General features: G+C 60.0%; 1 protein-coding gene across 1 annotated transcript in view; it reads right to left on the reverse strand.

The window, feature by feature from the left end:
- LOC138373240 (mediator of DNA damage checkpoint protein 1-like) overlaps positions 1-24,151 on the reverse strand; it is a 62,216-nt gene that overhangs the window by 7,156 nt on the left and 30,909 nt on the right. The window contains exons 2-3 of the mRNA XM_069339279.1: positions 18,698-19,495; positions 13,693-14,728 (exon numbers count right to left, since the gene is read on the reverse strand). Of these exons, the coding sequence (XP_069195380.1) occupies positions 13,693-14,728; positions 18,698-19,495 (1,834 nt within the window). The remainder of the gene's footprint in view (positions 1-13,692; positions 14,729-18,697; positions 19,496-24,151) is intronic.

Genomic DNA, 24,151 nt, shown 5'->3' on the forward strand with positions numbered 1-24,151 from the left:
TAAATAAATAAATAAATAAACTCTTCATTGAAATATTTATAGTCAAGAGTAAAACTCATAAATCGGACTAAAAAAATGTACATCAGTTTGCATATGAATCTGATGTGAAAACTCCTTGATTAACATACATTTCCCTACCAATCAAATGGTCTCATCATAAGTACGTCTCAGACTGTCTTCTTCACCAGCTCCAATAATAAATAATATTACAACAAAAATGTTCATAACTTATTTAGAGTATATTACATTTTCAATAAATTTCCACAGAGCAAAAAAAAGAAAGCACATCATTATTTACATAAATATGAAGAAAAACATTTAAAACTTTGTTTTATCTTTGCTAAAGAGATATTTCTATACTGTACTTATAAGGAGCGGTCGGCCGAGCAGACAGCACGCTGGACTTGTGATCCTGTGGTCCTGCGTTCGATCCCAGGTGCCGGCGAGAAACAATGGGCAGAGTTTCTTTCACCCTATGCCCCTGTTACCTAGCAAAAAAATAGGTACCTGGGTGTTAGTCAGCTGTCACGGGCTGCTTTCTGGGGGTGGAAGCCGGGTCGAGGACCGGGCCGCTGGGACACTAAAGCCCCGAAATCATCTCGAGATAACCTCAAGATTAGATAAGCAATTTTGAGTTTTCCTATAGTGACAGCTTCTCTAGTTCTTGCTTGGTCCTCTAACTTTCACTAGCCACATTGGCTTCAGACCCAAAAAAATCACTAACGATGCACTTTTGAGTTCCCTGTTTGGTTATTTGTGGACCTGCATAAGGCCTTTGACACTGTCAACCACCAAAAGCTTCTTCTTAAATTACATCATTATTGAGTCAGAGGTCACTCCCTGCAATACCTTCAGGCTTACCTTACTGACAGGCTCCAGTATGTTTTTGTGAATAATTCAATTTCTCCCACCCTACCCATCAACATTGGGGTTCCTCAAGGCAGCATAGTTGGTCCTCTCTTTTTCATCTACATTAATGACCTTCCAAATGCCTCCCAACACCTCAAACCAATTCTAATTGCTGACGACACAACCTTCATTTACTCCAGTCCTGACCCCCTTGCTCTAAATGTCACAGTGAATACTGAGCTAAATAAAGTCCATCTCTGGCTAACTGCCAACAAACTCACCCTCAACATTGACAAAACTTTCAATATTTTGTTTGGCAATAAATCCGCAAATCAAATAAATCTCAGCGTAACAAATACCCAAATTTGTAACAAAGTAGATGGCAAATTCCGTGGCGTTCTCATTGACCACAAGCTGAATTTCCAGGGACACATTCTAAATATATCAAAAAAAGCTTCAAAAACTGTTGGCATTCTTTCTTAGATCATATATTATGTACCTCGCCCTGCCCTGATGACACTATTACTCTCTCATATATCCTTATCTCAACTATGGTATTTGTGCTTAGGGTTCTACTACCCAAAATCATTTATGTCTTCTAATTACTCAACACAAAACTGCTATTACGACAATATCTAACTCTGGCCCCAGACAGCACGCGGTACCCTTACTCAAATCTCTGAATGTTAGATAATAAGTCACTGCACATCCTCTCATGTGTATTTTATAGATATAAAACGTCGAACTGTAATGTCAATCTTGACCTTAAAAGCTTCCTCGAAGGCTGTAACAGAACCCATGAGCACCACACCAGAAGCAAATACCTATTTGATATTCCAAGAGTACGACTTAATCAAGCTAGAAATGTTCTACAAATCAAGGGACCCAGAACGTGGAATGACCTTCCCAATCATGTTAAATACTGTATCTCTCCCAACCCATGTCTACTTTTTTAAACAATGCTGTTTGTTTACCAAATTGTATATATGCTATTTTTCTGCCATGTTCACCCCCCCCCCTTTTAACTTCTTTGTATTTTCTCAACACATTTTAAACTTTAATCTCAATTAGTATTAAGTTTTAGTCTTAGTGTTTTTCTTGCCCGAAATGCTTTGCATAATAGTGGCTTTAGGCATTGTATGTACTAGCTCTATCTATAAATCCATCAATGTTTGAATCTAACCTTGTATTTATGTACTTTACCTGAATAAACATTTGATTTGTTTTGATATAATATAATATCTTCAGATCTTTACCTTTCATGGTGAAATGTATTTCTCAAACAAAATATAATTACATCTGAAGAACATCCAACTGACATTGTGACAGCACACTGTTAGATTAGAGGTAAGTTATATGCCATTATGTGGCACATAACTTACCATTATGCGCCTCATTATCCTTCAACATTCTCTTAATTATCTTCCACACTCAAAGTGTTTAGCCTATTATCTGCATGTATCATCTTGTGCCTCTTCATATTTCCAAGCTGACTGAATCTCTTCCCACACTCTGGACACTCGTGAAGTTTGTCACCTGAATGCACTAACATATGCTTTATTATAGTTCCACGTGATTTAAATTTTTTGGCACACTCGGCACATTGAAAAGGTCTCTCATCCACATGCACCTTCATGTGAGTTTTCATATCTCCAAGACGACTGAATCTCTTCCCACACTTTGGACACTTGTGAAGTTTGTCACCTGAATGCACTAACATGTGAGTCTTCATATCTCCAAGACGACTAAATCGCATTCCACACTCTGGACACTTGTGAGGTTTGTCACCTGAATGCACTAACATGTGAGTCTTCATATTTCCAAGAAAACTGAATCTCTTCCCACACTCTGGACATTCATGAGGTTTATCTCCTAAATGCACTAACATGTGAGTCTTCATACTTCCACGCTGACTGAATCTCTTTCCACACTCTGGACATTCATGAGGTTTGTCTCCTGAATGCACTAACATGTGCTCTATTATATTTCCACGTAATCTAAATTTTTTGCCACACTCGGCACATTGAAAAGGTCTCTCATCCACATGCACCATCCTGTGAGTCTTCATATGTCCACGCTGACTGAATCTCTTTCCACATTCTGGACATTCATAGTGAGGCTAGGTGCCACGAGTGAGGCTGGGTGCCAGGAGTGAGGCTGGGTGCCAGGAGTGAGGCTGGGTGCCAGGAGTGAGGCTGGGTGCCAGGAGTGAGGCTGGGTGCCAGGAGTGAGGCTGGGTGCCAGGAATGTGGCTGAGTGCCAGGAGTGAGGCTGGGTGCCAGAAGTGAGGCTGGGTGCCAGGAGTGAGGCTGGGTGCCAGGAGTGAGGCTGGGTGCCAGGCGTGAGGCTAGGTGCCACGAGTGGGGCTGGGTGTCAGTAGTGAGGCTAGGTGCCACGAGTGAGGCTGGGTGCCAGGAGTGGGGCTGGGTGCCAGGAGTGAGGCTGGGTGCCAGGAGTGAGGCTGGGTGCCAGGAATGTGGCTGAGTGCCAGGAGTGAGGCTGGGTGCCAGAAGTGAGGCTGGGTGCCAGGAGTGAGGCTAGGTAACAGGATTGATGCTAGGTGCCAAGAGTGAGGCTGGGTGCCAGGAGTGTGGCTGGGTGCCAGGGGTGAGGCTAAGTGCCAGGAGTGAGGCTGGGTGCCAGGCGTGAGCCTGAGTGCCAGGAGTGAGGCTGGGTGCCAGGAGTGAGGCTGGGTGCCAAGAGTGAGGCTGGGTGCCAGGAGTGTGGCTGGGCACCAGGAGTGAGGCTGGGTGCCAGGCGTGAGGCAGCAGGTCGGAGGCAGCAGGTTGGAAGCAGCAGGTCGAAGGCAGTAGGTCGGAGGCAGCAGGTCGGAGGCAGCAGGTCGGAGGCAGCAGGTCGGAGGCAGCAGGTCGGCGGCAGCAGGAAGGAAGCAGCAGGTCGGAGGCAGCAGGTCGGAGGCAGCACGTCGAAGGCAGCAGGTCAGAGGCAGTAGGTCGGAGGCAGCAGGTCGGAGGCAGCAGGTTGGAGGCAGCAGGTCTAATGCAGCAGGATAGAGGCAGCAAGTCTGAGGCAGCAGGTCGGTGGCAACAGTTTGGAGGCAGCCGGTTGGAGGCAGCAGGTTGGTGGCAGCAGTTCGGATGCAGCAGGTTGGAGGCAGCAGGTTGGTGGCAACAGTTTGGTGGCAGCAGGTTGGAGGCAGCAGGTTGGAGGCAGCAGTTCGGATGCAGCAGGTTGGTGGCAGCAGGTTGGTGGCAGCAGGTTGGAGGCAGCAGTTCGGATGCAGCAGGTTGGTGGCAGCAGGTCGGTGGCAGCAGGTTGGTGGCAGAAGGTTGGTGGCAGCAGGTTGGAGGTAGCAGTTCGGATGCAGCACGTTGGTGGCAGCAGGTCGGTGGCAGCAGGTTGGAGGCAGCAGTTCGGATGCAGCAGGTTGGTGGCAGCAGGTTGGTGGCAGCAGGTTGGAGGCAGCAGTTCGGACGCAGCAGGTTGGTGGCAGCAGGTCGGTGGCAGCAGGTTGGAGGCAGCAGGTTGGTGGCAGCAGGTTGGTGGCAGCAGGTTGGAGGCAGCAGTTCGGATGTAGCAGGTTGGAGGCAGCAGGTTGGTGGCAGCAGGATGGTGGCAGCAGGTTGGAGGCAGCAGTTCGGATGCAGCAGGGTGGAGGCAGCAGGTTGGAGGCAGCAGGTTGGTGGCAGCAAGTTGGTGGCAGCAGGTTGGAGGCAGCAGGTTGGTGGCAGCAAGTTGGTGGCAGCAGGTTGGAGGCAGCAGGTTGGTGGCAGCAGGTTGGTGGCAGCAGGTTGGTGGCAGCAGGTTGGAGGCAGCAGGTTGGTGGCAGCAGGTTGGAGGCAGCAGGTTGGTGGCAGCAGGTTGGTGGCAGCAGGTTGGTGGCAGCAGTTTGGTGGCAGCAGGTTGGTGGCAGCAGGTTGGTGGCAGCAGGTTGGAGGCAGCAGGTTGGTGGCAGCAGGTTGGTGGCAGCAGGTTGGTGGCAGCAGGTTGGTGGCAGCAGGCTGGTGACAGCAGGTTGGTGGCAGCAGGTTGGTGGCAGCAGGTTGGTGGCAGCAGGTTGGTAGCTGCAGGTTGGTGGCAGCAGGTTGGTGGCAGCAGGTTGGAGGCAGCAGGTTGGTGGCAGCAGGTTGGAGGCAGCAGGTTGGTGGCAGCAGGTTGGTGGCAGCAGGTTGGAGGCAGCAGGTTGGTGGCAGCAGGTTGGAGGCAGCAGGTTGGTGGCAGCAGGTTGGTGGCAGCAGGTTGGAGGCAGCAGGTTGGAGGCAGCAGGTTGGTGGCAGCAGGTTGGTGGCAGCAGGTTGGAGGCAGCAGGTTTTTGGCAGCAGGTTGGTGGCAGCAGGTTGGAGGCAGCAGGTTGGTGGCAGTAGGTTGGTGGCAGCAGGTTGGTGGCAGCAGGTTGGAGGCAGCAGGTTGGTGGCAGCAGGTTGGAGGCAGCAGGTTGGTGGCAGCAGGTTGGTGGTAGCAGGTTGGAGGCAGCAGGTTGGAGGCAGCAGGTTGGTGGCAGCAGGTTGGTAGCAGCAGGCTGGAGGCAGCAGGTTGGTGGCAGCAGGTTGGTGGCAGCAGGTTGGAGGCAGCAGGTTGGTGGCAGCAGGTTGGTGGCAGCAGGTTGGAGGCAGCAGTTCGGTGCAGCAGGTTGGTGGCAGCAGGTTGGTGGCAGCAGGTTGGAGGCAGCAGGTTGGAGGCAGCAGGTTGGAGGCAGCAGGTTGGAGGCAGCAGGTTGGAGGCAGCAGGTCGGAGGCAGCAGGTCGGAGGCAGCAGGTTGGAGGCAACAGGTTGGTGGCAGCAGGTTGGAGGCAGCAGGTCGGAGACAACAGGTTGGAGGCAGCAGGTCGGAGGCAGCAGGTCGGAGGCAGCAGGTTGGAGGGAACAGGTTGATGGCAGCAGGTCGGAGGCAACAGGTTGGAGGCAGCAGGTCGGAGGCAGCAGGTCGGAGGCAGCAGGTTGGAGGCAACAGGTTGGAGGCAGCAGGTCGGATGCAGCAGGTTGGAGGCAGCAAAACTGAGACAGCCGGTCGGAGGCAGCAGGTCGGAGGCAGCAGGTCGGAGGCAACAGGTTGGAGGCAGCAGGTTGGAGGACGTAGGTCGAAGGCAGCAGGTCGGAGGCAACAGGTTGGTGGCAGCAGGTCGGAGGCAACAGGTTGGTGGCAGCAGGTCGGAGGCAGCAGGTCGGAGGCAGCAGGTCGGAGGCAGCAGGTCGGAGGCAGCAGGTCGGAGGACGCAGGTCGAAGGCAGCAGGTCGGAGGTAGCAGGTTGTAGGCAGCAGGTCTGAGGCAGCAGGTCGGAAGCAGCAGGCTAACTGGAGGCAGCAGGTCTGAGGCAGCAGGTCGGAAGCAGCAGGATGGAGGAACAAGGTCGGCGGCAGCAGGTCAGAGGTAGCAGGTTGGAGACAGCAGGCCGGAGGTAGCAAGTCTGAGGCAGCAGGTCGGATGCAGCAGGTCGGAGGCAGCAGGTCGGAGGTAGCAGGATGGAGGTAGCAGGTTGGAGGCAGCAGGTCGGAGGCAGCAGGTCGGAGGACGCAGGTCGAAGGCAGCAGGTCGGAGGTAGCAGGTTGTAGGCAGCAGGTCTGAGGCAGCAGTTCGGAAGCAGCAGGCTGGAGGCAGCAGGTCGGCGGCAGCAGGTCAGAGGTAGCTTGTTGGAGACAGCAGGCCGCAGGTAGCAAGTCTGAGGCAGCAGGTTGCATGCAGCAGGTCGGAGGCAGCAGGTCGGAGGTAGCAGGTTGGAGGAAGCAGGTTGGAGGCAGCAGGTCGGAGGTAGCAGGTTGGTGGCAGCAGGTTGGAGGCAGCAGGTTGGTGGCAGCAGGTTGGTGGCAGCAGGTTGGTGGCAGCAGGTTGGTGGCAGCAGGCTGGTGACAGCAGGTTGGTGGCAGCAGGTTGGTGGCAGCAGGTTGGTGGCAGCAGGTTGGTAGCTGCAGGTTGGTGGCAGCAGGTTGGTGGCAGCAGGTTGGAGGCAGCAGGTTGGTGGCAGCAGGTTGGAGGCAGCAGGTTGGTGGCAGCAGGTTGGTGGCAGCAGGTTGGAGGCAGCAGGTTGGTGGCAGCAGGTTGGAGGCAGCAGGTTGGTGGCAGCAGGTTGGTGGCAGCAGGTTGGAGGCAGCAGGTTGGAGGCAGCAGGTTGGTGGCAGCAGGTTGGTGGCAGCAGGTTGGAGGCAGCAGGTTTTTGGCAGCAGGTTGGTGGCAGCAGGTTGGAGGCAGCAGGTTGGTGGCAGTAGGTTGGTGGCAGCAGGTTGGTGGCAGCAGGTTGGAGGCAGCAGGTTGGTGGCAGCAGGTTGGAGGCAGCAGGTTGGTGGCAGCAGGTTGGTGGTAGCAGGTTGGAGGCAGCAGGTTGGAGGCAGCAGGTTGGTGGCAGCAGGTTGGTAGCAGCAGGCTGGAGGCAGCAGGTTGGTGGCAGCAGGTTGGTGGCAGCAGGTTGGAGGCAGCAGGTTGGTGGCAGCAGGTTGGTGGCAGCAGGTTGGAGGCAGCAGTTCGGTGCAGCAGGTTGGTGGCAGCAGGTTGGTGGCAGCAGGTTGGAGGCAGCAGGTTGGAGGCAGCAGGTTGGATGCAGCAGGTTGGAGGCAGCAGGTTGGAGGCAGCAGGTCGGAGGCAGCAGGTCGGAGGCAGCAGGTTGGAGGAAACAGGTTGGTGGCAGCAGGTTGGAGGCAGCAGGTCGGAGACAACAGGTTGGAGGCAGCAGGTCGGAGGCAGCAGGTCGGAGGCAGCAGGTTGGAGGGAACAGGTTGATGGCAGCAGGTCGGAGGCAACAGGTTGGAGGCAGCAGGTCGGAGGCAGCAGGTCGGAGGCAGCAGGTTGGAGGCAACAGGATGGAGGCAGCAGGTCTGATGCAGCAGGTTGGAGGCAGCAAGTCTGAGACAGCCGGTCGGAGGCAGCAGGTCGGAGGCAGCAGGTCGGAGGCAACAGGTTGGAGGCAGCAGGTTGGAGGACGTAGGTCGAAGGCAGCAGGTCGGAGGCAACAGGTTGGTGGCAGCAGGTCGGAGGCAACAGGTTGGTGGCAGCAGGTCGGAGGCAGCAGGTCGGAGGCAGCAGGTCGGAGGCAGCAGGTCGGAGGCAGCAGGTCGGAGGACGCAGGTCGAAGGCAGCAGGTCGGAGGTAGCAGGTTGTAGGCAGCAGGTCTGAGGCAGCAGGTCGGAAGAAGCAGGCTAACTGGAGGCAGCAGGTCTGAGGCAGCAGGTCGGAAGCAGCAGGATGGAGGAACAAGGTCGGCGGCAGCAGGTCAGAGGTAGCAGGTTGGAGACAGCAGGCCGGAGGTAGCAAGTCTGAGGCAGCAGGTCGGATGCAGCAGGTCGGAGGCAGCAGGTCGGAGGTAGCAGGATGGAGGTAGCAGGTTGGAGGCAGCAGGTCGGAGGCAGCAGGTCGGAGGACGCAGGTCGAAGGCAGCAGGTCGGAGGTAGCAGGTTGTAGGCAGCAGGTCTGAGGCAGCAGTTCGGAAGCAGCAGGCTGGAGGCAGCAGGTCGGCGGCAGCAGGTCAGAGGTAGCTTGTTGGAGACAGCAGGCCGCAGGTAGCAAGTCTGAGGCAGCAGGTTGCATGCAGCAGGTCGGAGGCAGCAGGTCGGAGGTAGCAGATTGGAGAAAGCAGGTTGGCGGCAGCAGGTCGGAGGTAGCAGGTTGGAGGTAGCAGGTTGGAGGCAGCAGGTCGGATGCAGCAGGTCGGAGGCAGCAGGTCAGAGGTAGGAGGTTGGAGGTAGCAGGTTGGAGGCAGCAGGTCGGAGGTAGCAGGTTGGAGGAAGCAGGTTGGAGGCAGCAGGTCGGAGGTAGCAGGTTGGAGGTAGCAGGTTGGAGGCAGCAGGTCGGATGCAGCAGGTCGGAGGCAGCAGGTCGGAGGCAACAGGTCGGAGGTAGCAGGTTGGAGGCAGCAGGTCGGAGGCAGCAGGTCGGAGGGAGCAGGTCGGAGGCAGCAGGTCGGAGGCAGCAGGTTGGTGGCAGCAGGTTGGTGACAGCAGGTTGGAGGCAGCAGTTCGAATGCAGCACGTTGGTGGCAGCAGGTCGGAGGTAGCAGGTTGGAGGAAGCAGGTTGGAGGCAGCAGGTCGGAGGTAGCAGGTTGGAGGTAGCAGGTTGGAGGCAGCAGGTCGGATGCAGCAGGTCGGAGGCAGCAGGTCGGAGGCAACAGGTCGGAGGTAGCAGGTTGGAGGCAGCAGGTCGGAGGCAGCAGGTCGGAGGCAGCAGGTCGGAGGCAGCACGTTGGTGGCAGCAGGTCGGTGGCAGCAGGTTGGAGGCAGCAGTTCGGATGCAGCAGGTTGGTGGCAGCAGGTTGGTGGCAGCAGGTTGGAGGCAGCAGTTCGGACGCAGCAGGTTGGTGGCAGCAGGTCGGTGGCAGCAGGTTGGAGGCAGCAGGTTGGTGGCAGCAGGTTGGTGGCAGCAGGTTGGAGGCAGCAGTTCGGATGTAGCAGGTTGGAGGCAGCAGGTTGGTGGCAGCAGGATGGTGGCAGCAGGTTGGAGGCAGCATTTCGGATGCAGCAGGTTGGAGGCAGCAGGTTGGAGGCAGCAGGTTGGTGGCAGCAGGTTGGTGGCAGCAGGTTGGTGGCAGCAGGTTGGAGGCAGCAGGTTGGTGGCAGCAGGTTGGAGGCAGCAGGATGGTGGCAGCAGGTTGGTGGCAGCAGTTTGGTGGCAGCAGGTTGGTAGCAGCAGGTTGGTGGCAGCAGGTTGGAGGCAGCAGGTTGGTGGCAGCAGGTTGGTGGCAGCAGGTTGGTGGCAGCAGGTTGGTGGCAGCAGGCTGGTGACAGCAGGTTGGTGGCAGCAGGTTGGTGGCAGCAGGTTGGAGGCAGCAGGTTGGTGGCAGCAGGTTGGAGGCAGCAGGATGGTGGCAGCAGGTTGGTGGCAGCAGGTTGGTGGCAGCAGTTTGGTGGCAGCAGGTTGGTGGCAGCAGGTTGGTGGCAGCAGGTTGGAGGCAGCAGGTTGGTGGCAGCAGGTTGGTGGCAGCAGGTTGGTGGCAGCAGGTTGGTGGCAGCACGCTGGTGACAGCAGGTTGGTGGCAGCAGGTTGGTGGCAGCAGGTTGGTGGCAGCAGGTTGGTAGCTGCTGGTTGGTGGCAGCAGGTTGGTGGCAGCAGGTTGGAGGCAGCAGGTTGGTGGCAGCAGGTTGGAGGCAGCAGGTCGGTGGCAGCAGGTTGGTGGCAGCAAGTTGGTGGCAGCAGGTTTGAGGCAGCAGGTTGGTGGCAGCAGGTTGGAGGCAGCAGGTTGGTGGCAGCAGGTTGATGGCAGCAGGTTGGAGGCAGCAGGTTGGAGGCAGCAGGTTGGTGGCAGCAGGTTGGTGGCAGCAGGTTGGAGGCAGCAGGTTGGTGGCAGCAGGTTGGTGGCAGCAGGTTGGAGGCAGCAGGTTGGTGGCAGCAGGTTGGTGGCCGCAGGTTGGTGGCAGCAGGTTGGAGGCAGCAGGTTGGTGGCAGCAGGTTGGAGGCAGCAGGTTGGTGGCAGCAGGTTGGTGGCAGCAGGTTGGAGGCAGCAGGTTGGAGGCAGCAGGTTGGTGGCAGCAGGTTGGTGGCAGCAGGTTGGAGGCAGCAGGTTTTTGGCAGCAGGTTGGTGGCAGCAGTTTGGAGGCAGCAGGTTGGTGGCAGTAGGTTGGTGGCAGCAGGTTGGTGGCAGCAGGTTGGAGGCAGCAGGTTGGTGGCAGCAGGTTGGAGGCAGCAGGTTGGTGGCAGCAGGTTGGTGGTAGCAGGTTGGAGGCAGCAGGTTGGAGGCAGCAGGTTGGTGGCAGCAGGTTGGTAGCAGCAGGCTGGAGGCAGCAGGTTGGTGGCAGCAGGTTGGTGGCAGCAGGTTGGAGGCAGCAGGTTGGTGGCAGCAGGTTGGTGGCAGCAGGTTGGAGGCAGCAGTTCGGTGCAGCAGGTTGGTGGCAGCAGGTTGGTGGCAGCAGGTTGGAGGCAGCAGGTTGGAGGCAGCAGGTTGGAGGCAGCAGGTTGGAGGCAGCAGGTTGGAGGCAGCAGGTCGGAGGCAGCAGGTCGGAGGCAGCAGGTTGGAGGCAACAGGTTGGTGGCAGCAGGTTGGAGGCAGCAGGTCGGAGACAACAGGTTGGAGGCAGCAGGTCGGAGGCAGCAGGTCGGAGGCAGCAGGTTGGAGGGAACAGGTTGATGGCAGCAGGTCGGAGGCAACAGGTTGGAGGCAGCAGGTCGGAGGCAGCAGGTCGGAGGCAGCAGGTTGGAGGCAACAGGTTGGAGGCAGCAGGTCGGATGCAGCAGGTTGGAGGCAGCAAGTCTGAGACAGCCGGTCGGAGGCAGCAGGTCGGAGGCAGCAGGTCGGAGGCAACAGGTTGGAGGCAGCAGGTTGCAGGACGTAGGTCGAAGGCAGCAGGTCGGAGGCAACAGGTTGGTGGCAGCAGGTCGGAGGCAACAGGTTGGTGGCAGCAGGTCGGAGGCAGCAGGTCGGAGGCAGCAGGTTGTAGGCAGCAGGTCTGAGGCAGCAGGTCGGAAGCAGCAGGCTAGCTGGAGGCAGCAGGTCTGAGGCAGCAGGTCGGAAGCAGCAGGATGGAGGAACAAGGTCGGCGGCAGCAGGTCAGAGGTAGCAGGTTGGAGACAGCAGGCCGGAGGTAGCAAGTCTGAGGCAGCAGGTCGGATGCAGCAGGTCGGAGGCAGCAGGTCGGAGGTAGCAGGATGGAGGTAGCAGGTTGGAGGCAGCAGGTCGGAGGCAGCAGGTCGGAGGAAGCAGGTCGAAGGCAGCAGGTCGGAGGTAGCAGGTTGTAGGCAGCAGGTCTGAGGCAGCAGTTCGGAAGCAGCAGGCTGGAGGCAGCAGGTCGGCGGCAGCAGGTCAGAGGTAGCTTGTTGGAGACAGCAGGCCGGAGGTAGCAAGTCTGAGGCAGCAGGTCGCATGCAGCAGGTCGGAGGCAGCAGGTCGGAGGTAGCAGGTTGGAGGAAGCAGGTTGGAGGCAGCAGGTCGGAGGTAGCAGGTTGGAGGTAGCAGGTTGGAGGCAGCAGGTCGGATGCAGCAGGTCGGAGGCAGCAGGTCAGAGGTAGGAGGTTGGAGGTAGCAGGTTGGAGGCAGCAGGTCGGAGGTAGCAGGTTGGAGGAAGCAGGTTGGAGGCAGCAGGTCGGAGGTAGCAGGTTGGAGGTAGCAGGTTGGAGGCAGCAGGTCGGATGCAGCAGGTCGGAGGCAGCAGGTCGGAGGCAACAGGTCGGAGGTAGCAGGTTGGAGGCAGCAGGTCGGAGGCAGCAGGTCGGAGGCAGCAGGTCGGAGGCAGCAGGTCGGAGGCAGCAGGTTGGTGGCAGCAGGTTGGTGGCAGCAGGTTGGAGGCAGCAGTTCGAATGCAGCACGTTGGTGGCAGCAGGTCAGTGGCAGCAGGTTGGAGGCAGCAGTTCGGATGCAGCAGGTTGGTGGCAGCAGGTTGGAGGCAGCAGTTCGGACGCAGCAGGTTGGTGGCAGCAGGTCGGTGGCAGCAGGTTGGAGGCAGCAGGTTGGTGGCAGCAGGTTGGTGGCAGCAGGTTGGAGGCAGCAGTTCGGATGTAGCAGGTTGGAGGCAGCAGGTTGGTGGCAGCAGGATGGTGGCAGCAGGTTGGAGGCAGCATTTCGGATGCAGCAGGTTGGAGGCAGCAGGTTGGAGGCAGCAGGTTGGTGGCAGCAAGTTGGTGGCAGCAAGTTGGAGGCAGCAGTTCGGACGCAGCAGGTTGGTGGCAGCAGGTCGGTGGCAGCAGGTTGGAGGCAGCAGGTTGGTGGCAGCAGGTTGGTGGCAGCAGGTTGGAGGCAGCAGTTCGGATGTAGCAGGTTGGAGGCAGCAGGTTGGTGGCAGCAGGATGGTGGCAGCAGGTTGGAGGCAGCAGTTCGGATGCAGCAGGGTGGAGGCAGCAGGTTGGAGGCAGCAGGTTGGTGGCAGCAAGTTGGTGGCAGCAGGTTGGAGGCAGCAGGTTGGTGGCAGCAAGTTGGTGGCAGCAGGTTGGAGGCAGCAGGTTGGTGGCAGCAGGTTGGTGGCAGCAGGTTGGAGGCAGCAGGTTGGTGGCAGCAGGTTGGAGGCAGCAGGTTGGTGGCAGCAGGTTGGTGGCAGCAGGTTGGTGGCAGCAGTTTGGTGGCAGCAGGTTGGTGGCAGCAGGTTGGTGGCAGCAGGTTGGAGGCAGCAGGTTGGTGGCAGCAGGTTGGTGGCAGCAGGTTGGTGGCAGCAGGTTGGTGGCAGCAGGCTGGTGACAGCAGGTTGGTGGCAGCAGGTTGGTGGCAGCAGGTTGGTGGCAGCAGGTTGGTAGCTGCAGGTTGGTGGCAGCAGGTTGGTGGCAGCAGGTTGGAGGCAGCAGGTTGGTGGCAGCAGGTTGGAGGCAGCAGGTTGGTGGCAGCAGGTTGGTGGCAGCAGGTTGGAGGCAGCAGGTTGGTGGCAGCAGGTTGGAGGCAGCAGGTTGGTGGCAGCAGGTTGGTGGCAGCAGGTTGGAGGCAGCAGGTTGGAGGCAGCAGGTTGGTGGCAGCAGGTTGGTGGCAGCAGGTTGGAGGCAGCAGGTTTTTGGCAGCAGGTTGGTGGCAGCAGGTTGGAGGCAGCAGGTTGGTGGCAATAGGTTAGTGGCAGCAGGTTGGTGGCAGCAGGTTGGAGGCAGCAGGTTGGTGGCAGCAGGTTGGAGGCAGCAGGTTGGTGGCAGCAGGTTGGTGGTAGCAGGTTGGAGGCAGCAGGTTGGAGGCAGCAGGTTGGTGGCAGCAGGTTGGTAGCAGCAGGCTGGAGGCAGCAGGTTGGTGGCAGCAGGTTGGTGGCAGCAGGTTGGAGGCAGCAGGTTGGTGGCAGCAGGTTGGTGGCAGCAGGTTGGAGGCAGCAGTTCGGTGCAGCAGGTTGGTGGCAGCAGGTTGGTGGCAGCAGGTTGGAGGCAGCAGGTTGGAGGCAGCAGGTTGGAGGCAGCAGGTTGGAGGCAGCAGGTTGGAGGCAGCAGGTCGGAGGCAGCAGGTCGGAGGCAGCAGGTTGGAGGCAACAGGTTGGTGGCAGCAGGTTGGAGGCAGCAGTTCGGAGACAACAGGTTGGAGGCAGCAGGTCGGAGGCAGCAGGTCGGAGGCAGCAGGTTGGAGGGAACAGGTTGATGGCAGCAGGTCGGAGGCAACAGGTTGGAGGCAGCAGGTCGGAGGCAGCAGGTCGGAGGCAGCAGGTTGGATGCAACAGGTTGGAGGCAGCAGGTCGGATGCAGCAGGTTGGAGGCAGCAAGTCTGAGACAGCCGGTCGGAGGCAGCAGGTCGGAGGCAGCAGGTCGGAGGCAACAGGTTGGAGGCAGCAGGTTGGAGGACGTAGGTCGAAGGCAGCAGGTCGGAGGCAACAGGTTGGTGGCAGCAGGTCAGAGGCAACAGGTTGGTGGCAGCAGGTCGGAGGCAGCAGGTCGGAGGCAGCAGGTCGGAGGCAGCAGGTCGGAGGCAGCAGGTCGGAGGACGCAGGTCGAAGGCAGCAGGTCGGAGGTAGCAGGTTGTAGGCAGCAGGTCTGAGGCAGCAGGTCGGAAGCAGCAGGCTAACTGGAGGCAGCAGGTCTGAGGCAGCAGGTCGGAAGCAGCAGGATGGAGGAACAAGGTCGGCGGCAGCAGGTCAGAGGTAGCAGGTTGGAGACAGCAGGCCGGAGGTAGCAAGTCTGAGGCAGCAGGTCGGATGCAGCAGGTCGGAGGCAGCAGGTCGGAGGTAGCAGGATGGAGGTAGCAGGTTGGAGGCAGCAGGTCGGAGGCAGCAGGTCGGAGGACGCAGGTCGAAGGCAGCAGGTCGGAGGTAGCAGGTTGTAGGCAGCAGGTCTGAGGCAGCAGTTCGGAAGCAGCAGGCTGGAGGCAGCAGGTCGGCGGCAGCAGGTCAGAGGTAGCTTGTTGGAGACAGCAGGCCGCAGGTAGCAAGTCTGAGGCAGCAGGTTGCATGCAGCAGGTCGGAGGCAGCAGGTCGGAGGTAGCAGGTTGGAGGAAGCAGGTTGGAGGCAGCAGGTCGGAGGTAGCAGGTTGGAGGTAGCAGGTTGAAGGCAGCAGGTCGGATGCAGCAGGTCGGAAGCAGCAGGTCAGAGGTAGGAGGTTGGAGGTAGCAGGTTGGAGGCTGCAGGTCGGAGGTAGCAGGTTGGAGGAAGCAGGTTGGAGGCAGCAGGTCGGAGGTAGCAGGTTGGAGGTAGCAGGTTGGAGGCAGCAGGTCGGATGCAGCAGGTCGGAGGCAGCAGGTCGGAGGCAACAGGTCGGAGGTAGCAGGTTGGAGGCAGCAGGTCGGAGGCAGCAGGTCGGAGGCAGCAGGTCGGAGGCAGCAGGTCGGAGGCAGCAGGTTGGTGGCAGCAGGTTGGTGGCAGCAGGTTGGAGGCAGCAGTTCGAATGCAGCACGTTGGTGGCAGCAGGTCGGAGGTAGCAGGTTGGAGGAAGCAGGTTGGAGGCAGCAGGTCGGAGGTAGCAGGTTGGAGGTAGCAGGTTGGAGGCAGCAGGTCGGATGCAGCAGGTCGGAGGCAGCAGGTCGGAGGCAACAGGTCGGAGGTAGCAGGTTGGAGGCAGCAGGTCGGAGGCAGCAGGTCGGAGGCAGCAGGTCGGAGGCAGCACGTTGGTGGCAGCAGGTCGGTGGCAGCAGGTTGGAGGCAGCAGTTCGGATGCAGCAGGTTGGTGGCAGCAGGTTGGTGGCAGCAGGTTGGAGGCAGCAGTTCGGACGCAGCAGGTTGGTGGCAGCAGGTCGGTGGCAGCAGGTTGGAGGCAGCAGGTTGGTGGCAGCAGGTTGGTGGCAGCAGGTTGGAGGCAGCAGTTCGGATGTAGCAGGTTGGAGGCAGCAGGTTGGTGGCAGCAGGATGGTGGCAGCAGGTTGGAGGCAGCATTTCGGATGCAGCAGGTTGGAGGCAGCAGGTTGGAGGCAGCAGGTTGGTGGCAGCAGGTTGGTGGCAGCAGGTTGGTGGCAGCAGGTTGGAGGCAGCAGGTTGGTGGCAGCAGGTTGGAGGCAGCAGGATGGTGGCAGCAGGTTGGTGGCAGCAGGTTGGTGGCAGCAGTTTGGTGGCAGCAGGTTGGTGGCAGCAGGTTGGTGGCAGCAGGTTGGAGGCAGCAGGTTGGTGGCAGCAGGTTGGTGGCAGCAGGTTGGTGGCAGCAGGTTGGTGGCAGCAGGCTGGTGACAGCAGGTTGGTGGCAGCAGGTTGGTGGCAGCAGGTTGGAGGCAGCAGGTTGGTGGCAGCAGGTTGGAGGCAGCAGGATGGTGGCAGCAGGTTGGTGGCAGCAGGTTGGTGGCAGCAGTTTGGTGGCAGCAGGTTGGTGGCAGCAAGTTGGTGGCAGCAAGTTGGAGGCAGCAGGTTGGTGGCAGCAGGTTGGTGGCAGCAGGTTGGTGGCAGCAGGTTGGAGGCAGCAGGTTGGTGGCAGCAGGTTGGAGGCAGCAGGATGGTGGCAGCAGGTTGGTGGCAGCAGGTTGGTGGCAGCAGTTTGGTGGCAGCAGGTTGGTGGCAGCAGGTTGGTGGCAGCAGGTTGGAGGCAGCAGGTTGGTGGCAGCAGGTTGGTGGCAGCAGGTTGGTGGCAGCAGGTTGGTGGCAGCAGGTTGGTGGCAGCAGGTTGGTGACAGCAGGTTGGTGGCAGCAGGTTGGTGGCAGCAGGTTGGTGGCTGCAGGTTGGTGGCAGCAGGTTGGTGGCAGCAGGTTGGTGGCAGCAGGTTGGAGGCAACAGGTTGGTGGCAGCAGGTTGGTGGCAGCAGGTTGGAGGCAGCAGGTTGGTGGCAGCAGGTTGGTGGCAGCAGGTTGGTGGCAGCAGGTTGGTGGCAGCAGGTTGGAGGCAGCAGGTTGGTGGCAGCAGGTTGGAGGCAGCAGGTCGGTGGCAGCAGGTTGGTGGCAGCAAGTTGGTGGCAGCAGGTTTGAGGCAGCAGGTTGGTGGCAGCAGGTTGGAGGCAGCAGGTTGGTGGCAGCAGGTTGGTGGCAGCAGGTTGGAGGCAGCAGGTTGGAGGCAGCAGGTTGGTGGCAGCAGGTTGGTGGCAGCAGGTTGGAGGCAGCAGGTTGGTGGCAGCAGGTTGGTGGCAGCAGGTTGGAGGCAGCAGGTTGGTGGCAGCAGGTTGGTGGCAGCAGGTTGGTGGCAGCAGGTTGGAGGCAGCAGGTTGGTGGCAGGAGGTTGGATGCAGCAGGTTGGTGGCAGCAGGTTGGTGGCAGCAGGTTGGAGGCAGCAGGTTGGAGGCAGCAGGTTGGTGGCAGCAGGTTGGTGGCAGCAGGTTGGAGGCAGCAGGTTGGTGGCAGCAGGTTGGTGGCAGCAGGTTGGAGGCAGCAGGTTGGTGGCAGCAGATTGGTGGCAGCAGGTTGGTGGCAGCAGGTTGGAGGCAGCAGGTTGGTGGCAGCAGGTTGGAGGCAGTAGGTTTGGTGGCAGCAGGTTGGTGGCAGCAGGTTGGAGGCTGCAGGTTGGAGGCAGCAGGTTGGTGGCAGCAGGTTGGTAGCAGCAGGTTGGAGGCAGCAGGTTGGTGGCAGCAGGTTGGTGGCAGCAGGTTGGAGGCAGCAGGTTGGTGGCAGCAGGTTGGTGGCAGCAGGTTGGAGGCAGCAGTTCGGTGCAGCAGGTTGGTGGCAGCAGGTTGGTGGCAGCAGGTTGGAGGCAGCAGGTTGGAGGCAGCAGGTTGGAGGCAGCAGGTTGGAGGCAGCAGGTTGGAGGCAGCAGGTCGGAGGCAGCAGGTCGGAGGCAGCAGGTTGGAGGGAACAGGTTGATGGCAGCAGGTCGGAGGCAACAGGTTGGAGGCAGCAGGTCGGAGGCAGCAGGTCGAAGGCGGCAGGTTGGAGGCAACAGGTTGGAGGCAGCAGGTTGGTGGCAGCAGGTTGGAGGCAGCAGATTGGAGGCAGCAGGTCGGAGGCAGCAGGTCGGAGGCAGCAGGTTGGAGGGAACAGGTTGATGGCAGCAGGTCGGAGGCAACTGGTTGGAGGCAGCAGGTCGGAGGCAGCAGGTCGGAGGCAGCAGGTTGGAGGCAACAGGTTGGAGGCAGCAGGTCGGATGCAGCAGGTTGGAGGCAGCAAGTCTGAGACAGCCGGTCGGAGGCAGCAGGTCGGAGGCAGCAGGTCGGAGGCAACAGGTTGGAGGCAGCAGGTTGGAGGACGCAGGTCGAAGGTAGCAGGTCGGAGGCAACAGGTTGGTGGCAGCAGGTCGGAGGCAACAGGTTGGTGGCAGCAGGTCGGAGGCAGCAGGTCGGAGGCAGCAGGTCGGAGGCAGCAGGTCGGAGGCAGCAGGTCGGAGGACGCAGGTCGAAGGCAGCAGGTCTAAGGTAGCAGGTTGTAGGCAGCAGGTCTGAGGCAGCAGGTCGGAAGCAGCAGGCTAGCTGGAGGCAGCAGGTCTGAGGCAGCAGGTCGGAAGCAGCAGGCTGGAGGCAGCAGGTCGGCGGCAGCAGGTCAGAGGTAGCAGGTTGGAGACAGCAGGCCGGAGGTAGCAAGTCTGAGGCAGCAGGTCGGATGCAGCAGGTCGGAGGCAGCAGGTCGGAGGTAGCAGGTTGGAGGAAGCAGGTTGGTGGTAGCAGGTTGGAGGCAGCAGGTTGGAGGCAGCAGGTTGGTGGCAGCAGGTTGGTAGCAGCAGGCTGGAGGCAGCAGGTTGGTGGCAGCAGGTTGGTGGCAGCAGGTTGGAGGCAGCAGGTTGGTGGCAGCAGGTTGGTGGCAGCAGGTTGGAGGCAGCAGTTCGGTGCAGCAGGTTGGTGGCAGCAGGTTGGTGGCAGCAGGTTGGAGGCAGCAGGTTGGAGGCAGCAGGTTGGAGGCAGCAGGTTGGAGGCAGCAGGTTGGAGGCAGCAGGTCGGAGGCAGCAGGTCGGAGGCAGCAGGTTGGAGGCAACAGGTTGGTGGCAGCAGGTTGGAGGCAGCAGGTCGGAGACAACAGGTTGGAGGCAGCAGGTCGGAGGCAGCAGGTCGGAGGCAGCAGGTTGGAGGGAACAGGTTGATGGCAGCAGGTCGGAGGCAACAGGTTGGAGGCAGCAGGTCGGAGGCAGCAGGTCGGAGGCAGCAGGTTGGATGCAACAGGTTGGAGGCAGCAGGTCGGATGCAGCAGGTTGGAGGCAGCAAGTCTGAGACAGCCGGTCGGAGGCAGCAGGTCGGAGGCAGCAGGTCGCAGGCAACAGGTTGGAGGCAGCAGGTTGGAGGACGTAGGTCGAAGGCAGCAGGTCGGAGGCAACAGGTTGGTGGCAGCAGGTCGGAGGCAACAGGTTGGTGGCAGCAGGTCGGAGGCAGCAGGTCGGAGGCAGCAGGTCGGAGGCAGCAGGTCGGAGGCAGCAGGTCGGAGGACGCAGGTCGAAGGCAGCAGGTCGGAGGTAGCAGGTTGTAGGCAGCAGGTCTGAGGCAGCAGGTCGGAAGCAGCAGGCTAACTGGAGGCAGCAGGTCTGAGGCAGCAGGTCGGAAGCAGCAGGATGGAGGAACAAGGTCGGCGGCAGCAGGTCAGAGGTAGCAGGTTGGAGACAGCAGGCCGGAGGTAGCAAGTCTGAGGCAGCAGGTCGGATGCAGCAGGTCGGAGGCAGCAGGTCGGAGGTAGCAGGATGGAGGTAGCAGGTTGGAGGCAGCAGGTCGGAGGCAGCAGGTCGGAGGACGCAGGTCGAAGGCAGCAGGTCGGAGGTAGCAGGTTGTAGGCAGCAGGTCTGAGGCAGCAGTTCGGAAGCAGCAGGCTGGAGGCAGCAGGTCGGCGGCAGCAGGTCAGAGGTAGCTTGTTGGAGACAGCAGGCCGCAGGTAGCAAGTCTGAGGCAGCAGGTTGCATGCAGCAGGTCGGAGGCAGCAGGTCGGAGGTAGCAGGTTGGAGGAAGCAGGTTGGAGGCAGCAGGTCGGAGGTAGCAGGTTGGAGGTAGCAGGTTGGAGGCAGCAGGTCGGATGCAGCAGGTCGGAGGCAGCAGGTCAGAGGTAGGAGGTTGGAGGTAGCAGGTTGGAGGCTGCAGGTCGGAGGTAGCAGGTTGGAGGAAGCAGGTTGGAGGCAGCAGGTCGGAGGTAGCAGGTTGGAGGTAGCAGGTTGGAGGCAGCAGGTCGGATGCAGCAGGTCGGAGGCAGCAGGTCGGAGGCAACAGGTCGGAGGTAGCAGGTTGGAGGCAGCAGGTCGGAGGCAGCAGGTCGGAGGCAGCAGGTCGGAGGCAGCAGGTCGGAGGCAGCAGGTTGGTGGCAGCAGGTTGGTGGCAGCAGGTTGGAGGCAGCAGTTCGAATGCAGCACGTTGGTGGCAGCAGGTCGGAGGTAGCAGGTTGGAGGAAGCAGGTTGGAGGCAGCAGGTCGGAGGTAGCAGGTTGGAGGTAGCAGGTTGGAGGCAGCAGGTCGGATGCAGCAGGTCGGAGGCAGCAGGTCGGAGGCAACAGGTCGGAGGTAGCAGGTTGGAGGCAGCAGGTCGGAGGCAGCAGGTCGGAGGCAGCAGGTCGGAGGCAGCACGTTGGTGGCAGCAGGTCGGTGGCAGCAGGTTGGAGGCAGCAGTTCGGATGCAGCAGGTTGGTGGCAGCAGGTTGGTGGCAGCAGGTTGGAGGCAGCAGTTCGGACGCAGCAGGTTGGTGGCAGCAGGTCGGTGGCAGCAGGTTGGAGGCAGCAGGTTGGTGGCAGCAGGTTGGTGGCAGCAGGTTGGAGGCAGCAGTTCGGATGTAGCAGGTTGGAGGCAGCAGGTTGGTGGCAGCAGGATGGTGGCAGCAGGTTGGAGGCAGCATTTCGGATGCAGCAGGTTGGAGGCAGCAGGTTGGAGGCAGCAGGTTGGTGGCAGCAGGTTGGTGGCAGCAGGTTGGTGGCAGCAGGTTGGAGGCAGCAGGTTGGTGGCAGCAGGTTGGAGGCAGCAGGATGGTGGCAGCAGGTTGGTGGCAGCAGGTTGGTGGCAGCAGTTTGGTGGCAGCAGGTTGGTGGCAGCAGGTTGGTGGCAGCAGGTTGGAGGCAGCAGGTTGGTGGCAGCAGGTTGGTGGCAGCAGGTTGGTGGCAGCAGGTTGGTGGCAGCAGGCTGGTGACAGCAGGTTGGTGGCAGCAGGTTGGTGGCAGCAGGTTGGAGGCAGCAGGTTGGTGGCAGCAGGTTGGAGGCAGCAGGATGGTGGCAGCAGGTTGGTGGCAGCAGGTTGGTGGCAGCAGTTTGGTGGCAGCAGGTTGGTGGCAGCAAGTTGGTGGCAGCAAGTTGGAGGCAGCAGGTTGGTGGCAGCAGGTTGGTGGCAGCAGGTTGGTGGCAGCAGGTTGGAGGCAGCAGGTTGGTGGCAGCAGGTTGGAGGCAGCAGGATGGTGGCAGCAGGTTGGTGGCAGCAGGTTGGTGGCAGCAGTTTGGTGGCAGCAGGTTGGTGGCAGCAGGTTGGTGGCAGCAGGTTGGAGGCAGCAGGTTGGTGGCAGCAGGTTGGTGGCAGCAGGTTGGTGGCAGCAGGTTAGTGGCAGCAGGTTGGTGGCAGCAGGTTGGTGACAGCAGGTTGGTGGCAGCAGGTTGGTGGCAGCAGGTTGGTGGCTGCAGGTTGGTGGCAGCAGGTTGGTGGCAGCAGGTTGGTGGCAGCAGGTTGGAGGCAACAGGTTGGTGGCAGCAGGTTGGTGGCAGCAGGCTGGAGGCAGCAGGTTGGTGGCAGCAGGTTGGTGGCAGCAGGTTGGTGGCAGCAGGTTGGTGGCAGCAGGTTGGAGGCAGCAGGTTGGTGGCAGCAGGTTGGAGGCAGCAGGTCGGTGGCAGCAGGTTGGTGGCAGCAAGTTGGTGGCAGCAGGTTTGAGGCAGCAGGTTGGTGGCAGCAGGTTGGAGGCAGCAGGTTGGTGGCAGCAGGTTGGTGGCAGCAGGTTGGAGGCAGCAGGTTGGAGGCAGCAGGTTGGTGGCAGCAGGTTGGTGGCAGCAGGTTGGAGGCAGCAGGTTGGTGGCAGCAGGTTGGTGGCAGCAGGTTGGAGGCAGCAGGTTGGTGGCAGCAGGTTGGTGGCAGCAGGTTGGTGGCAGCAGGTTGGAGGCAGCAGGTTGGTGGCAGGAGGTTGGAGGCAGCAGGTTGGTGGCAGCAGGTTGGTGGCAGCAGGTTGGAGGCAGCAGGTTGGAGGCAGCAGGTTGGTGGCAGCAGGTTGGAGGCAGCAGGTTGGTGGCAGCAGGTTGGTGGCAGCAGGTTGGAGGCAGCAGGTTGGTGGCAGCAGATTGGTGGCAGCAGGTTGGTGGCAGCAGGTTGGAGGCAGCAGGTTGGTGGCAGCAGGTTGGAGGCAGTAGGTTTGGTGGCAGCAGGTTGGTGGTAGCAGGTTGGAGGCAGCAGGTTGGAGGCAGCAGGTTGGTGGCAGCAGGTTGGTAGCAGCAGGTTGGAGGCAGCAGGTTGGTGGCAGCAGGTTGGTGGCAGCAGGTTGGAGGCAGCAGGTTGGTGGCAGCAGGTTGGTGGCAGCAGGTTGGAGGCAGCAGTTCGGTGCAGCAGGTTGGTGGCAGCAGGTTGGTGGCAGCAGGTTGGAGGCAGCAGGTTGGAGGCAGCAGGTTGGAGGCAGCAGGTTGGAGGCAGCAGGTCGGAGGCAGCAGGTCGGAGGCAGCAGGTTGGAGGGAACAGGTTGATGGCAGCAGGTCGGAGGCAACAGGTTGGAGGCAGCAGGTCGGAGGCAGCAGGTCGAAGGCAGCAGGTTGGAGGCAACAGGTTGGAGGCAGCAGGTTGGTGGCAGCAGGTTGGAGGCAGCAGATTGGAGGCAGCAGGTCGGAGGCAGCAGGTCGGAGGCAGCAGGTTGGAGGGAACAGGTTGATGGCAGCAGGTCGGAGGCAACTGGTTGGAGGCAGCAGGTCGGAGGCAGCAGGTCGGAGGCAGCAGGTTGGAGGCAACAGGTTGGAGGCAGCAGGTCGGATGCAGCAGGTTGGAGGCAGCAAGTCTGAGACAGCCGGTCGGAGGCAGCAGGTCGGAGGCAGCAGGTCGGAGGCAACAGGTTGGAGGCAGCAGGTTGGAGGACGCAGGTCGAAGGTAGCAGGTCGGAGGCAACAGGTTGGTGGCAGCAGGTCGGAGGCAACAGGTTGGTGGCAGCAGGTCGGAGGCAGCAGGTCGGAGGCAGCAGGTCGGAGGCAGCAGGTCGGAGGCAGCAGGTCGGAGGACGCAGGTCGAAGGCAGCAGGTCTAAGGTAGCAGGTTGTAGGCAGCAGGTCTGAGGCAGCAGGTCGGAAGCAGCAGGCTAGCTGGAGGCAGCAGGTCTGAGGCAGCAGGTCGGAAGCAGCAGGCAGGAGGCAGCAGGTCGGCGGCAGCAGGTCAGAGGTAGCAGGTTGGAGACAGCAGGCCGGAGGTAGCAAGTCTGAGGCAGCAGGTCGGATGCAGCAGGTCGGAGGCAGCAGGTCGGAGGTAGCAGGTTGGAGGAAGCAGGTTGGAGGCAGCAGGTCGGAGGTAGCAGGTTGGAGGTAGCAGGTTGGAGGCAGCAGGTCGGATGCAGCAGGTCGGAGGCAGCAGGTCAGAGGTAGGAGGTTGGAGGTATCAGGTTGGAGGCAGCAGGTCGGAGGTAGCAGGTTGGAGGAAGCAGGTTGGAGGCAGCAGGTCGGAGGTAGCAGGTTGGAGGTAGCAGGTTGGAGGCAGCAGGTCGGATGCAGCAGGTCGGAGGCAACAGGTCGGAGGCAGCAGGTCGGAGGTAGCAGGTTGGAGGCAGCAGGTCGGAGGCAGCAGGTCGGAGGCAGCAGGTCGGAGGCAGCAGGTTAGAGGCAGCAGGTCGGAGGCAGCAGGTCGGAGGCAGCAGGTCGGAGGCAGCAGGTCGGATGCAGCAGGTCGAAGGCAGCAGGTCGGATGCAGCAGGTCGGAGGCAGCAGGTCGGATGCAGCAGGTCGGAGGCTGCATCTCCATAACCCCGGACAACATGGTTTCAGAACAGGGCGCTCTTGCCTGTCGCAGTTGCTGGACCACTATGATATGGCATTAGATGCTATGGAAGACAAACAAAACGCTGATGTAATTTACACAGATTTCGCAAAAGCTTTTGATAATTGTGAAGAGCTCAGTCCCCCAGGGTACTGTGCTTGCTCCAGTACTTTTTCTCATCCTCATATCGGACATAGACCAGAACACAACCTATAGCACTGTATCATCCTTTGCAGATGACACTAGGATTTTCATGAGAGTTGGCAACATAGAGGACACGGCAAACCTCCAATCAGATGTAGATCAGGTCTTTCTATGGGCTACAGAAAATTATATGGTGTTTAACGAGGAAAAGTTCAGCTCATGCGCTACGGAAAAATTGAAAATATAAAAGCAAAAACCACGTACAAAACTCAGGCAAATCATAACATAGAACGAAAAGGAAATGTAAAGGATCTGGGTGTACTCATGTCGGAAGATCTTACCTTTAAAGAACACAATAAAGTAGCCGTCACAACTGCAAGAAAAATGACGGGTTGGATAACAAGAACTTTTCACACTAGAGATGCTATACCGATGAATGATACTTTTCAAAACGCTTGTGCTCTCTAGAGTGGAGTACTGCTGCACAATGACAGCCCCTTTCAAAGTTGGAGAAATTGCTGACCTGGAGAGCGTGCAGAGATCCTTTACTGCTAGAATCCACTCAGTAAAACATCTAAATTACTGGGACCGACTAAAGAGCGTAAATCTGTACTCCCTTGAGCGCAGGCGGGAGAGATACATAATAATTTACACGTGGAAAATAATTGAGGGGCTGGTTCCAAACCT

This window comes from Procambarus clarkii, chromosome 41 (assembly GCF_040958095.1).
Source record: "Procambarus clarkii isolate CNS0578487 chromosome 41, FALCON_Pclarkii_2.0, whole genome shotgun sequence".
Taxonomy (NCBI): Eukaryota; Metazoa; Arthropoda; class Malacostraca; order Decapoda; family Cambaridae; genus Procambarus; species Procambarus clarkii.